This window comes from Aristolochia californica, unplaced genomic scaffold (assembly GCF_029961685.1).
Source record: "Aristolochia californica isolate CCGP_79_NKW_82.1479 unplaced genomic scaffold, dmAriCali1.0.hap1 SCAF_10, whole genome shotgun sequence".
Taxonomy (NCBI): domain Eukaryota; kingdom Viridiplantae; phylum Streptophyta; class Magnoliopsida; order Piperales; family Aristolochiaceae; genus Aristolochia; species Aristolochia californica.
In genome coordinates, this window is record NW_027181771.1 from 34,753,629 (window position 1) to 34,769,656 (window position 16,028).

The following is a 16,028-nucleotide window of genomic DNA, read 5'->3' on the forward strand; positions in this document are numbered from 1 at the left end:
ATTAACCTCGCACTCTATCATGTTAGGACATCAAAAAACAATTTCCCTCCACAAGCCTTTTCAATGGACCATCTGGCTTGTCTTAGATACCATGATAACAAATGGAATCATCTTCATTTATATATCTTTTTGATTTACAGAAACAAGGTAAATGTAGAAAATATTGAGAGTATTATTCAAATCTGATAGGTTTGTTCTCTTAATATCATTAATTATACATGAAATTAAGGAAATCGATCCTATAATTTCTCCTATTCATTGCCTACTCCAACAGTTACGACCTCTTAAACCTTGATGACTATTTCTCACAGAATCCCACATTTGGACAGTACCTTAACTTTGAACCATCGAAGCTTATTTCTTCTTCTGTTTTCTACATTCGTTCTCCACAAGAGATGAATCCATTACACAAGATCATCATCACTTGTTTGATTATCAAAACTAGGTTAGGTTGTACACCATAAACAGTTAAAATACCATTTAAGAGGTTTAATATTTATTTTCTTTGAAAAAGGAGGTTTCACATTTCATTAAATATAAAAAGAGTCAAGAAACTTTGACAAGGAACTAAAATTTTCAACCTAGATCAGCAAAGCCTCATGGATGAATCCCACTCAGGGGACCAAATCAGGTACCTCCAATTCAAAGAGATCTTGGGTAACCTCCCACAGTTACCTGACTCAAAGAAGCCATAGATGAGCGAGTGACCAACCCAGAAAGTGAAAGAATAAATTGAAGGTTCTCCCATAAAAACTGATCTCCAAACAATCTCCCAACTTATTAACCAATGATCTATCATAATATAGTAAAAGTTTTTTTCCAAAACATTGGTAAAAGTTTTAGTACAGTTGTAACATAGCTTGAACACAAAAATAATTGGCTATCTAATGATCTCGCCTTATGCTTAATTGAATTTGGAGTATTACGCCTATAGTTGACACATACATCTAGCAACTAGATATATATATGTCACACATCCCATCCGTCACCTCAGTATCTTGAAATATCAAGTGAGAGTGAAAGGGTGGATATTCTCTCCAAAAAGAACTTGGAGGCATCATTTTGTTGGCATAACGCATTGAAGGATTGAGGCTGGGAGGTATTAGGTGGTGGAGGTGGAGGTCCCACGCTCAGTTTAAGGATTGAGGCTGGGAGGTATTAGGTGATGGAGGTGGAGATCTTGGTCTAGCATACTCTACCATCCAAGTACTTCAAACAAGCACAAAGCAGGTCAAGAGTGACAGATATAACAACATGATCAGTTTTAGAGCCAACCCACCTCCAACCTGATGGCCAAATCTAAACAAAAGTGATATTTAAGAACTAGATAATGCAAAATTGTTGTAAGCCTACCTTGCCATCCATGCCCATTATACCTTATGCTGCCTCTTCTAAGGTGGCATATCTTTCAAATCCAAACCCTTTGGAAAAACTGGAATTCGAATATGTCACAACTCTGGTTGCATACCAGTCACAAGACAATATCTAAACATCAATACCCAACTCATGCCATTCTGATAGAGTAGATTGTTTGAAAATGATCAAATAAAAGACACAAATACACGAAACCTAAGAAAGGATTGACACTTGCCACTGACAACTTTGCCAAATTTTACAAACGTCTATCTGAGTCCCTCAGCTTTTGTGTGCTTGTTAAACACTGAACGTAGAAGTAATATGAGAAAAGGATGCTTCATTGATCAAACACATTTCATTTGCCCAACCTGTGCTTGCATATATCCTGTTTTTGTAAAAACTTTTTCTGAACTCATCTTGTACTCAACAGGGCGGTTATGCAGATCAACAAAATTGACATTATAAGGTATCAAATAAGTTACTTACCCATTTCATGCTCTATAGCTTCTTCTATTACTATTATTATTGTAAAAGTGTTAAGAAATATTGGATTATAAGGTTGAATAATAGGTCTCTTAAGTGGCCAGTTATTTTGAAATGAAACAAGGATCAACCCAACAGTGGTATCAAAGTAAGATATGCGTATGGACACAGATCTAGTTTATAATCCTCAAGTTATTTATGAGTTGTGTGCTCGATTTTGATCGGAGTTTGTATGTTGTGAGCCTCGTTGTGATGTATTGGGTGAATGAATTCCACTTAAGAGACCGATCACGACTTTCAGTTCAGCTGACTCTAGATTTTCTTTTTAAATTTTAACAAAGCACAATCCTTAGAAATTTCCCTGCTCCTCTCATGCTTAATTAATATCATAGGACTCATCAGAACGCTTGCCATTAGGAATTGAGGTCCAGTCCGAACAAATGGAGCTGACGAACAGAAAAGTGAGGAGACGAGAAAATCACGCCTCCTCCCCATTTCCACTTTCATGGCTCCCCTTCGTTGTTCAGACGTCGGCCCCAAACCCTGCCATTAGAGCCAGCGGCAAGAGACTGACATGAAGCAAGTCACTGCCATTTTTAGAAGCAGAAACTGCAGCCTCTTAGACTTTGATGGCTACTTTTTCTCAGAATTCCTCATCTTCATTAAGAACACGAACTACACTTGATCATCAACACTTTCTACAACTCAGAAGCAAGATTATTCCGATAGATAAAAAGCTACTGCTCATTGTTATTGATGACAAAATTAACCCACCCATAAAGAGCTCACGACAGCCAGGATTGAATTGCAGCAGCAGAAAGAGTAAATGTCTTAAACTCGAACCATATACTTTTAACACGGAAACCAAGCTGTTTCACGTTTCACCTTTTAGCATCTGCACCTCTAGATGGGAATCGGCTTGACCAAGATGGAGGTAACTAGGCCTTTCATGCGAACACCCGGAGCCCCGTACCCATCTCCATCCTGGTATGTCGCTTGAACAGCGCGGCAAAGATTTAAAGCTATCATGTTGAAAGGTTTAGGGAACGTAGAGCGAGCTAGAGTCTCTTCGGTCACCGTCTTCCAGGTCTTGTCGATCAGGCTTTCTATGTAAGCTCGAGCTTGTTCCTCTGATTCCCCAGTCTCGCGCATGTAGCATTCGACACAGCCAGGAGCATCGCCTCTTTCCGCCTCAGCCTACATTTAGAAACGAACTTTACAGTAAGTGGGTACGGAAAGGAGAACAAAAAAATTTAGTTGACAGTTCAGAAAATCTTTCGTGCCTTAGCAGTGGCCAAGTCGTTGCAGAGGCGAAAGATCAGGGAAGGCCCTCGTATAAGATCTGGATAGCTTTGCAGGAACTGCAGCTCCTCCTCTTCAATCACCAGGTCCAGCAAAACATAAGCATGGATCAGGATGAGAGCTCCGGAAGACGAAATGCATGCATTCTCGATGTACTCTTCGAAGCTCGGTATGTAACCAGAGTGAAACCATCTAGCCTCTTTCAGGAAAGCCACCGAGATATCACTCCACTAAAGAGAGAGAAACATTAAGAAGATCAAATTAATCGAGTTATAGAGCAGGAGGAGTGACCAAAAATAGAGGAGGGAATAGAATAGCATCTATAACGAGCAATAACTGCACTCATTAGAGAAATTATTGTCTCTGATTCAAAAAAAAAAAAAAAAAAAAAAAAAATTCTCTTTGAAAAAAGTAAGTCTGAATACCCCTTTGGCCAGAAAATGACCGATTTGCTTTCCCTGCCGGAGGAAGGCGGAGTCTGCAATCTCGTTACAAGTATCCAGCACAGCCCCGAAGCATATCTTCATGAAATCTGGAAGTTGATCTACAGCAGAAGCATCCCATCTGACAAAAGAAAGTTATCCGCTCAGTATTTTTTTTCTTTTATGCTTTTACAAGCAATCGTCTCTAATCACATGGAGATGGACAACGAGTCTTATTTCTCCATTTCTGCATCCATCCATTTTCCTCTCATTATCCAAACAAAGAGGTATGCATCTGATACAAACCACTATAAACAACCCAAACGAGTGAATGTAAGCTTTGGGGGACTGTCTGGGTTAACTCAAGTAGGATCGAGCCATAACTTATAGAGTCTTCTTAAAAGCCCAACTAGTCATCCACCTAGAGTTTCATTAGAAGCAAATAACTTGCAGAAGAAGCAAAGTAGGCTCCAAGCGAGCCAAATGTTGGCCAACAAGAGAGGGATATTGGAGAGCAGGTGCTTGTCAAGAATTTAGAGCATCGGATGAGAGTTCTCAGAGACAGTTTAGGAGTCATATTCCTAGTAGTTTGATTTGTTAGAGAGTCTTGGGACTAAAACCAAAACGAGTCTATAAATAGTGATATAAGGCTCTAAGACATTTTCACTCAATCAAATACAAACAAATCAAATTTTGCTACCCTAAGGCATCCAACTGATTATAACAAGACAGTTAGGCAGCTAAACCCAGAGTCCTCTTATACTGTCCTTTGACTTTATCTTCCATCTTATCCACCCCATTCCATGTGAGTGACCCCTTCACCTTAGTCAGTTTCTACTTGTCCGGTTGCCTCAACTCACCTATAGCCTGACTAACCCTTGTATGACACTTACTCATCTCTCTCCACTCTCAAATGCCGCTCCATCTACAAGTCCTTCCAAGTCCTAATCTGGATAGGATTGTTCCAGATAAACCCTAACTTAGTGGTAATTTGTTGTAGATATCGTAGGGTAACCCAAACAAAATAATACTAGCCCACACATGGACTTATGCTACTCAATTGATCACAAAAACTTAATTTATAATAGCACACCCTCACTTAGATCACAACAACCAACTAGGCATACTACCTAGACCCAAAAAAGAATTTTCATGTTGCTCATTATGCTACACAACCCTAGGCACACATAGGGATTTTCAGTACCTTAGTAGGCATGGCCTAGACCCACATAAGGATTTTGAACAAATACTAGGCATACCAACCTAGACTCACAAAGGGATTTTCAACACCACATACGTAGACAAGGTCTTACAACATCTAATGTCACTTGTCAACCATAACAACTTCTCAACTCAAACAACTTCTCTCTCACAATTTTAAGCAACTAATGCTCCTTCTCAATGTCAACATCTCAGCCACCACGACTTCTCAACTTCTATGGTACTTAAACCTCATCAACTTTCCAAACTTCTACAACTTATCTCAATTGATTTCATGTTAAAGATGGTCTTGCCAACCCAAGGTTTGACCCAATTTTCAAGGTTTACTACTTGTAATATAATTCAATGTAAAATACCTCTTAATAGGTAAGTAAGTACTCTAGTTCCTTAGTACCTAGTCAAGTAATCAACAACTCAAAAAAGTCTATGCACAATGTTATGATGGAATTGGGTTAGTCCACTCACACTAATCATATTTGAACCCATATGATTCAGAAATATCTATAGATACAAGATTTCATTATTTTCTAAAAATTAAATTATTCCACACATGCATGAAATCTTATATCTAAATCACATATGGGCTATGTAGTGAGCTCAAATTGCCTAGTGATTTTATAGACTTGCATGATTTCATGCTCATGACTTCAATTGTGATCCATGGGGGGGTGGGGGGGCTACAATTTCCAAAGTATGAAAGGGTAACAAAAAACAAAATAATAAAAAATGGGTAATTTCTTGAAAATTATTTTAGAAAACATAAAATTTAAGAAAATTCTATGAAACATTTTTTATATATTATCTGATAAATAAATTTTTAAGTAGTAATTGATAGTTTAAATTCAAAAAATAATCATCAAATAAATTTAAAATAAATAATTGACTAACTAAATAGATTTCATTTAATGAATAACTCATTTCACCCAAACAGTTTTATGTACCATCATTGAGCAATTTTTAGGTAATTTATAAACTATTATCAACCAAATTTCCAATTAATTTCAGTACAAGCTTTCTTATTGAAACTTGTCCTGAATGTCTCTTTAAGAGTAGGAAAGGTTTCCCATGTAATACAAGTTTCAGTTCAGGTTTCAAAACGAGTATTCCCATGTACTACAAGATTTCCCAGTCCCACAACATAAAAAACAAAGTTACCTTTGAACAGCTTCAGTGAAAATCTCTAGCTCTTCCAATTCTCCATAGACGTCGTAAAGGTCATCTATGACTGCTATCAGCTTCAAGATTTTTGTAAGCTGCTTCCGGCCAAAATCAAATCGAGGCTCCGGAATCATTCCGGATGAGCAAAGAAAAACCTCCATGCATCTGTCTCTTACAAATTTCAACTGGACTCCAACACCGAGGCTCTTCCACCAACTGCAGGGCATGAGATTAATTAGACAAGAATGAACCAACCCTATTGCAGACTTGGAGCACACAGTTTGAAGTAAAATACTGTTAAAAAAACTACCTCGAGACTATTTTAACATCTCTTTGGTAAGCTGCTTGCCCGATGTTAAATAACAGTTGTGCCTGTACAAGCAGAAGGGCATTCATGTTCTCTTCCATCTCGTAGATGTCTAAATACCACCTGGCCTCCATCAACGGTAGTCTCCTATGCAGAGGCACCTCTAGGGCATGCTTGACTTGCTTCACGACAATGGAGTCTGTATTTCCATCCAGGGTTTCCCGGAGACGCCTGACTGCCACTTCTTTGATATCCTCCATGATAGTTTCAGCCTCAAATCCCAGCTGTGAAGCTTCATACAGACTTAAGAGTCCCTTTGCATCTATGCCATCTATTTGCTTCTGATAGTTCTCAAATACATCTATTATGTCACAAATTTGAAAGAAATTAGCTGTCAATTTTGTTTAGAACAGATTAAAAAAGTAACCGCATTATTTGTTATGGATGATCTGAAGGTGAGAAAAGTAATGCAGTTGGGTAACCTGGTGAAACTTCGTAGCCATGTCTTCTCAGTAGCTTAAAATATAGAGCAATTGAGTGAAGATCTTCTTGCAGACTCAAGCTGTCTAAGGCTTCTTTGATCTCTTTTTCGAAGACATATTCCAGCCCTAAATGCTCAAGAGTGTCGACTAATTGAAGCTTGTTTAAGGGCAGGGTTGCTTCATTTAACAACTGAATAACATTGCCTTTCAACACTAATACTCGCCTTTCATGTGCCTCTTCCTGTAAAATTCGTTAGGTTATGGAAACGATTGCCGTGGAACTCACAAATAATATCGATTAAAAAAAAGATTACCCCGTAGTCATTCACTAATGACTGTATAAATTCGTAAGTCCAAGGACTTGGCTTGTAGTTCGCTGTTCGGCGATGATTTATGGGACGGGATGAGATCTGAGCACCTTGGACATCCGTTACAGGCACACCCATGTGGCTCATCTCTCGACCTGTAAGCAAGAAAAGAAGACTTAACTGCGACAGATGAAGGAGAAGGATACATCATACAACCACCATGCACGTAAAACCTTCATGTTCTTCTATTGTATAGATCGATTTGCTACAAAAAAAATAAATAAATAGCTTTTGTGTTGAAAAAGGCCGTCATGTTCATTTTTTGCAATTTTCAAAAGATTAAAATGATGCAGGAGAGTGGACACTCCTAGGGGGAAAAAAAAACAGCAGCCTTAGATGATCATTCTAAGTGCTTATACCAAGTACTGGCACGAGTTTTTCCAACTATTGATCGAAAAGAACGCTTAACTGAGCAACCACTGTCTGAAACATACGGTGAGATGATCAAACAGAGACACGAACTCTCCCATTCAATCCTTGTCAGGAGAAATGAAAGATGAAAGAAAAGAAAAGGAAGAAGAAAAATTACATCGTAAAATGAAGCATGCAAGGATTGTCACCTGAAAATACAAATGAATCTCTGATTTGGATCCCCTGAAAACCTTTTGGGACCGTTTGCTTGTATGTTTCCCCTTGAATGAAGGATTCAGGTGTGGGAGTCCATACATATAGAGCTTAAGAAACTCAGGGTCACCATTTAGTGGCAGGGAAGCATTCAAAATTACAGACCAGAGTCCAGTCCAAGTAAGGAAATATAACACTGAAGGGATCTCATGTGCTAAGTGAGTATTAATGATACTGCGTTCACTCTTTCGTCCATGAACGATTTACAGAGAAGATTTGTGGGAATCTCGCGTGTAAAATGAAAAAAAAGGGCTGTCTTCATTTGTCCTTTCTCTCACAGCAAAGAAAAGTGACAGCAATTCGAAAATTCTCTCACCACTGCCACCCCCTCGAAACGTCTGTCTCACATTGGTTGCCAAACTTAATGAACCAACTAAGCATTAGTCGAATTTTACTATATTACCCTTTTTTTACAAATATTAACACAAATAACCAACTTCCAAATTTAATATGAAAAATATCAAACTTTGACAGGTCAAACTACACGTGTGTACAATCCAAGAACTTGGGCTTTGACTACTTGCTTGGTGCAATGTGATGATGCCATATCAGCACCCAAAGGGTTTAACGCCATGTCACCTAACACATCATCGAATCACCATGTCATCATCCATGTAGGATGCTATATCATCATAACATATCAACGAGAGCCACATCAACACTCCATGTAAGCTTACCTTTTTTCTCCCATTTTTCTTTTAATATTGATTTAAATTATTTTATAATTAAAATATATTTTAAAACTATTAATTTCTGGTTTGAAAAATCTTACACATTTAATTGCATTAGTCTCAATTTAATTTAATAAAATAAATAAAATTTGATAATTAATTTTTAAAAAAATACTTTTTTCTAATGTAATTAATACCTTACATTATTGCTTTAAGATAAAATTTAATTTAATACAATATTTTTAAAAAATTAATTTAGTTTTTAAATATCTTATTGGTTGGTTCATATTTTATTACCTTCTATTTATTACCATATTAAAAATCTAATGATTTTATGCTCTTTGCATACTAATGGCCATTTCAAATACCTGAAAAGAGGACATTTCAACTTTTAAACCCAAGACATTTGTATTTATTGTGTTGCTATCAAGATCCTCATTGAGATAATTTTGATGATAATAAACACTCAAGTTATTAATAATCTGTATTAAATATGTTGTGTAGCTCATAAAGCTCTCAAATGAAATTTTAGAAGCATATCGGTTTGACCAACCATGGTTCATCCCAATGGTCCATACAAAAAGGGAAACAAGCAACTCATGCCAAAAAGCACACGATCTAAACAATTCAGTAGCACAATTTGATCGAACAAAAGAAAAGAATAATCATTTTGTGCAAATAGCCAATGGGCGATGGAGTCAACCACATAGCAAGTTGTCAATCACTTCAATTAGAAGCCTCCTTCTTGTGATGTTGAAAAGCAAGTCTTCCAAATGTTTACACACAATTTAAGAAGTTTTTGGCTCCTTCCAAGCTTGAAAGAAAGTCAAATTCAATAGTTTTATTCGTTGACCTAAGCATTTCAGTTCTTTTTCTTTTAAATCTTTATTGCATTCTTAGCTCTCGGTTGTTGAACATATTGAATAATTATGTAATCGACTACCATTTGATATAAGTATTAGTAGCCTCCTTTATTTTTGAATCATATCTTACATGCTAGTATGCTTAGTTATTGGACTATTTGAAAAGACATCTGCAAAGAATTACAATTTTTGGATAAGATTTAAATCCAAGTATTTACATGCATATAGTTTGAGATATATCAATGATACTTGGTCAAGTATAGTCAATTAGTATTAAGACACTCTGACACCATATACTAAATTTTATATTACTATTTTTGGGTTATATTTTAAAATTAATTATTACATATAAAGTTTTTTGGTGTAGATTCCCCAATTTGAAAAATCAATCCCAATTTTGCATTGAACATATATTTTCAAATCAACTCACTAAGGATTATTTTGAGCTATCTATATTTTCAATTCAAGTCAAGTACTATTTTGAGTTGTTGATTACATAATAGATACTTGTAATTGGTGCACTTGTTTGTTTGTTCTTGGATTGTTAAAATCTGCCTATTGAGACGTAGTTCACATTGGGCTATATGTAAGTAAGTAATCCTTGCAATTAAGGTCATGCCTTAAGTAGGCAAGACCGTCCTCATCCAAAAGTGTTTGAGAGAAATTTGCATTTGCTGCTATGTGAGTTGTAAGACCTTGCATAGGCAGGTGGTAGTGGAAATCCATGAATGGGTCTAAGTTGGATGACCTAGTGAGCTCTTGAAAATTCCTATGTGAGTCTAAGTTTGTATAACCTAGTACGCTATTGGCAAATCCTTTTGTGAGTCTATGCTAGTGTGTCTAGCTACCATAAATCTAAGTGAAGTTGTGTTATGGTCACGGATCTGACACAAGGATTCATAACGATCCCAGATCTGCCACGGGTTATTGTAGAGAGACCACGTGGAATCATAGGAAGGCATGGAGAGGAAGACGAAGGTCAAGCCAAATGAAAGCTTGAAAACCCTAGAGTTCGTTGAAGAGAGCCCTAAGCCTGTTTACCCTAAAATTAACCTACCATCAATGTTTATCTTTCTCATTACTCTTACCCCTTAAATAGGGTTCACCCTTACAGGGTTTAAGATAAAATATTCCAAAAATAACCCTATAAATGAAATATTCCAAAAATACCCCTGTGGCCTAAAACTGAAATAAAATAATGTAAATTAAATAAAAACACTTAAATATTAATGTTATTGCGTGCATATCATTATACCCCCTGGAAGAACGAGCTTATCCTCAAGCGCGAAAGTAAGGTCTGTATGCCAACGTCTCCACCTGGGCGCAAGTAGCATCCGTGGAGCTGTGTCCTCCCTCTGGACGCCCCAACGCTAGCGCATTCAGCCCGAGTAGCAATTTTTTTTTTTTTTAACATCACTGGTTGTAGCATACCCCAATACGGGTAAGAAAATGAACAACAAGTTGAATTGTCACCTGGACCAAACTGGTAACTGCTGTTTCAACATAAACAGCCTTTGGGGGGAGCTACCCCAGCATTTGCCTCATTGGCAAAAATAGCATACCCCCGATAACCTCATTCTTTGGACCCGGTCCATGTTCAGTCAATTGCCCAGCATACTCCACGAAAGTATCATGGCCGTAAACATTGAGCATGATAGCAATATCATCGAGGTCGCCTATTTTGTCAAGATCCACCAATTCAAGGTTGTACCTTTGGTGAAACTTCTCGTCCCTAGCAAGAACATATGCTCACCCCCACGCATCCCTGAATCCAGCTGGACATTGGCCTTTACTGCCCTCAGCCTCCTGACAAGCTGAGACGGAATGTCCATCTGGAGGAGCATGCCAACAACATCCATTGTTTAGCTTGCATTGTCCAAGCCCACTTGCTGCACAATGGCTATAACCATCTCCCTTGAACTGCACTCCTTCTAGCCAGGGGCACTCACAGACTCTACCATAGAAGGTGTCCTTGCAAGCTGTTATATTCACCATTTAATCTCGCCAACAACCCCCATTGATGTTCAAGCATTCATTGTTCTGAATATCATTACTCAAACAAACAACAGATGTCATAGTTTCCTCAAACCCAACACAAATAGCCTTCAGTACAACACCTTCCTCTAACGTCCCTTGACACTAGCTATTATGAATAAGAAGAGTAGGCAGAATGGTAACATAACCCCTGGATCCCATACCAACTTGAGCATCGTGCGCTTTGTTCAGCACCGAATTATCAGCATCAGCATATGCGTCGCCCATGCACTTCACAATTTTCTGATTATCAAATCCAAGAGAAGTGATAACTGTATCAGCCCATTCCTTGTTGTACTTTATGTCCTTCATAGGGCACCTAATTTGAAAGTCTGTCACATTCAGTTCTGCGTGGTCATCATCATAACGTTCCAAACTGTCAAAAAGCTTAACTATGTCATTTTGCACCATGCCAATCCCAGAGTGACCAACTTCAGCACTTGCCCATATAAGAGTTCCTGCAAGTGGTAGGACTATTTTCTGCAGTGTCAAAACAGCGTTGTACAATCCTGCAATGCATTGGATTACGCTGGAACAATAGGTAAAACTTCTATACTTCCAATACACATGGTTATGTTGCTAGCCTAAAGATGGACGAATAAGTTTTCTGTTGTCTATTTTGGTCGGTTGACTCCATTTCTGCACTGTAATAGCAGCAACACACCACAAGTTGTGGAATAACTTTAAGGGCTGCAAAACCAGTAGCGGCCTCCTGTTTCCTCCCCTATTGTTGTGTCATCTCCTTAAAGACACTCAGTTCTACCCTAGTGTTCCTGGTTTAGCAGAATCTCACTATCATGGCATGCCAAACATCCACAGGGCGACTGGCCAATTCAGTAAATGATTGGAAGTTGATTATGGAGATGTACTCCTTAATCCCCTTCAGTGCAAACTTGGGGCTGGAGTGATATTTAGGCAACATTTTTTGAAAAGACGTTTGGCTTGCTAACATAAATCCTAGACGAACACAAGCTCCTAGCAAACCCAGAAGGGTAACTTTAGCGGTCCACCTTTTATCTTTTGATGTTGTCTTGGCACTTGGTTTGGTGCTAGAACCTTGTCCCACCATTGCTACAACTAACGTTAGACCATCTGCAAGGCATCCAGGAATACAGTGTTCCAAAATCATTGCATTCCAGGACATGACATTTAGACCTCCCCAATGCATTCTAGAAATTCCAATAGAATATCTAGTAAAGGCATACGGTGCAAACTTATATACACCTCAGTATAGAGAAAAACCAGGAAAGATCTCCATCACTAAACCCAAATAGACAGCCTCCCAATAGTCTTGATCCAAAGTTTTACATTGGCGAAAACATTTGCAGCCAAAAACCCAAGTGCAATCTGCAATTTGTGATGAATGAAGAAAAACATAAACTGGATGTTGTAGTCGTTCTCATAAGCAGCAACGTATCTGAAATACTCCGAAGAACTACAGAGAAAGTCTCCAGTTATACGAACCTTAGTTCGTTCACCACTATAAGCCCATTTAGGGGATACTTCTGTCATATGGAACCTTTGAATTTCTGATGCTAAATTCAGGACTGTCTCATTAACAAAATATACTTGTTGATCCCATTCAACAAAGAATATGAAACATGCCCTTCATCCATGCGTGTAGCAGAAATTGGAAGAGGCTCCCTACTGCTATTCTCAGTAGGAGAAAAATAAAACAACTTCCAAAAAAAAAATTGTGACCAAGCAGCATACCTGGGATCCAGAAATTGAAACCCCCCATCTTCAATTTGACAACTCACCTCTGCACATGAACTATGCGCATCCACAAAAAAACAAAGCCACCCAAAAAAAAATTCAAACATCCCCAAAAAATTAGTTTTATGGATCCCGTCAAACTCCAAATTTTTTTATCTCGAATTGCATATACCCAAGCCGAAATTCCCTCATTTGGGCATTGTTTCTCTGCTTCCCGAAACAGAGAACCTTCGTCCCCAATTTTTGAGCAGTGTTGCTGCTGCTCAGCCCCTTGTAGCCACCTCAACGCCATGAAAGGCTTGTTTTGACCTAAAATTCGAGGGTGTTTCTGAAGCTTACCCCCAATTTTGGTGAAGATGGTTCCCCATTGGGTTGTCGAGAGCTGGATTGCGAGTGAGAGGTGGTGGCCGGAAGTCAAATCCCACCAGACTTGTTTTCGACGGCGTCGACGGAGCCTCCTCCTCAGTTTTCGATGGCGAACAATAGCACTTTGGGGCTTCGTCGCTTGTGTCCTGGTCGGAAGAGTCGCCGGAAGATTTGCTTGTTGTGAGAAGGAGTGGTTTGAGTTAGGAATTTCTGGGTCCCATTGCCCTGCTCAGGATTTTTGCACATGACGTTCCTGCTCAAAGATTTCCCTCGTTCCCAATTTCGGAATTGAGGTCGCACCCAAATCGTCCAGTGCCAACGATTTCCGAATTTCTCTTGTTCGAATTTGTATTACCTCCCTGCTATCCGGCTTTGGATTTCCTTGCGTCTTCGGTTCGGAAAGACGTACGGCGTCCATTGGGAAAGGATTTGATGCCGAACCCCATTCTGGATTTTTCGACGAAGCGTGTGCTGAATACCCTTCCAATTCCGAAAAATCAGTGTCCCCGTCGTCGGATTTCGGAAGTTCGGGGAGCTTTTTCGAGACAGATAACTCTCAGATTTCATACTTCTTCTGTTCGTTCGAGAGAGTGTCTCCAGTGACGATTTTATCTATCGCAGCAATGAGTTGAGGATTTTTGTCAAAGAGAGTGTCTATTGCCTCTCGATCTATGGATTTTTTATGCTCGAAAAATTTAGGTCATATGACCTTCTCTGCGGCAACACGTTGCTCCCTTGTAGAACTTCCAATGGAAGATTGATACCATGTGGAAGATTCATACCCTGCGCTTATTTCTCCCGATTCTTTTCATAGTTTTTCCATTGAATTGCGTACCTTGTGCAAAATAATCCATTCTTCTGGGAAAAATGAATAGCCCATTGTGTTCCTGTTCTAATACCAGTTGTTATGGTCCCGGATCTAACACAAGGATTCATAACGATCTCAGATCTGCCACGGGTTATTGTAGGGAAACCACGTGGAATCGTAGGAAGGCATGGAGAGGAAGACGAAGATCAAGCCAAAGGGAAGCTTGAAAACCCTAGAGCTCGTTGAGGAGAGCCCTAAGTCTGTTTACCCTAAAATCAACCTAACATCAATGCTTGTCTTTCTCATTACTCTTACCCCTTAAATAGGGTTCACCCTTATAGGGTTTAAGATAAAATATTACAAAAATACCCCTATAAATGAAATATTCTAAAAATACTCATGTGGCCTAAAACTTAAATAAAATAATGTAAATTAAATAAAAATACTTAAATACTAATGTTATTGCGTGCATAACAAGATGTGTTATTATAAGTTGGCTGATATGGTCAATTGAGTGGCACAACTCCTTGGGTGGGCAAGATTATAATTTATCTTAGAGGCAATTTGTTATAAATGTCGTAGGGTAATCCAAACTTAGTGGAGTTTAAACGTGATAAAAACATCTTAAAGGGTGGACTAGCAATCTATATAAAGATTTTGAACCACCTAACAATATTGTGTAGTTTGTATATTATTGTTTTTTAGTACAATTTGATCACTGTGCATAAATGTAAACAGTAAAATTGGCATTGAACTTTAAATTAAGTAAAACGACAAGTACACACACATAGGAATTAAGCAAAATGAGTTAAAATTAAGAAGAAAAGTTAAGAAACCTATTCACACCCCCTCCAACATGGTCTTGTTCCTCACCTGACCTAATGCTCCCTATGTCCATTTACATCAATTTATAAAAAAAACGGCCTAGAAATCTCTTTAATTTTTTATTTAATTCTTAAAAGTGATTAAAATATTTTAAAAAGATAAAGACAATTATAGCCTTTTTTTATTCCATTTTTTGTTATGGTGAAGAGGATTATATATACCATATAAGCTTTAGCCACCTTTAGAATTACAACAATTACAATTAGTGAAAAGTGACTTAAACCCAGTCCAATTCATCATTAGTTGGTTATGGTTTTATATCTAAATTTAATAATGATATCCTTTGAGCTTGACTCTTGGACTTGGAAGCCCTAGTTCTATAACTTAGCTTATCATGGTTCTTATTTTATCTATTTTTAAGTAAAATCAGGGTCAAGTCAATCTGTTTAAACAATAGGTTTAGTTGAACAACACCAAGACATGGCTCAAACTCATCTTGTTACCACTTTTAATGTTATATATAAGTGGCTGTACTTAGAAATATAACATCTAAGAAAGCTGCATTAAAAAAAATATATACATTACGTGAGTTTAAACCAAAATCTAAACTTAATTTTTTTGTTAATTTTATTATAAATTTCCTAAAAAAATTTGGAATAGTAGACCTAAATGCTTCTGTTTCTTCTCCCCGTCTAACTGGAAGTAGACCTCCACTGCTTCTGTTTCTTCTCCTCGTCTGACTATAATTCTTTGGTGAATTATCTTTGATAAGTATGATCTAACGTAAATCTGCAAGCTAATTAGGAGTTCTTTATCAAACGCGTTGCTTCTTTTGCCTAAACGTATCTGATTCTTATCCCTTTAGTTGCACTCTACGCTGAAGATTACTATTAACCGACCCTTCGAATGCATCTGTCCTCTTTCCTTTTTTTCTAGACCGAATTTGTGTCGCCTTTTGGAACCAAAAACGCCTTCTCTCCGCCTTTTTATTTACACATTGTCGGGTAGAAAGCCGTTCGCCA

General features: G+C 38.0%; 1 protein-coding gene across 1 annotated transcript; it reads right to left on the minus strand.

Moving 5' to 3' along the window:
• Nucleotides 1-2,742: 2,742 nt before the first annotated feature.
• On the minus strand, nt 2,743-7,177 carry LOC137943184 ((-)-alpha-terpineol synthase-like). Its single transcript, XM_068788878.1, has 7 exons — nt 7,046-7,177; nt 6,732-6,972; nt 6,253-6,640; nt 5,940-6,158; nt 3,567-3,705; nt 3,123-3,371; nt 2,743-3,036 (listed from the first exon to the last, which is right to left on the minus strand). The coding sequence occupies exons 1-7, from the start codon at nt 7,175-7,177 to the stop codon at nt 2,743-2,745; spliced, it is 1,662 nt and encodes a 553-aa protein (XP_068644979.1).
• Between the last annotated feature and the right edge of the window lie 8,851 nt (nt 7,178-16,028).

What these genes read in the sequence shown, in the direction of transcription:
- LOC137943184 (XM_068788878.1), bottom strand. Translation starts at nt 7,177, where the DNA reads ATGGGTGTGCCTGTAACGGATGTCCAAGGTGCTCAGATCTCATCCCGT. An exon ending in GATGTTAAAATAGTCTCGAG is followed by an intron (nt 6,159 to 6,252) that starts GTAGTTTTTTTA and finishes CATGCCCTGCAG; the next exon opens with TTGGTGGAAGAGCCTCGGTG. An exon ending in ACGACTTGGCCACTGCTAAG is followed by an intron (nt 3,037 to 3,122) that starts GCACGAAAGATT and finishes TTCTAAATGTAG; the next exon opens with GCTGAGGCGGAAAGAGGCGA.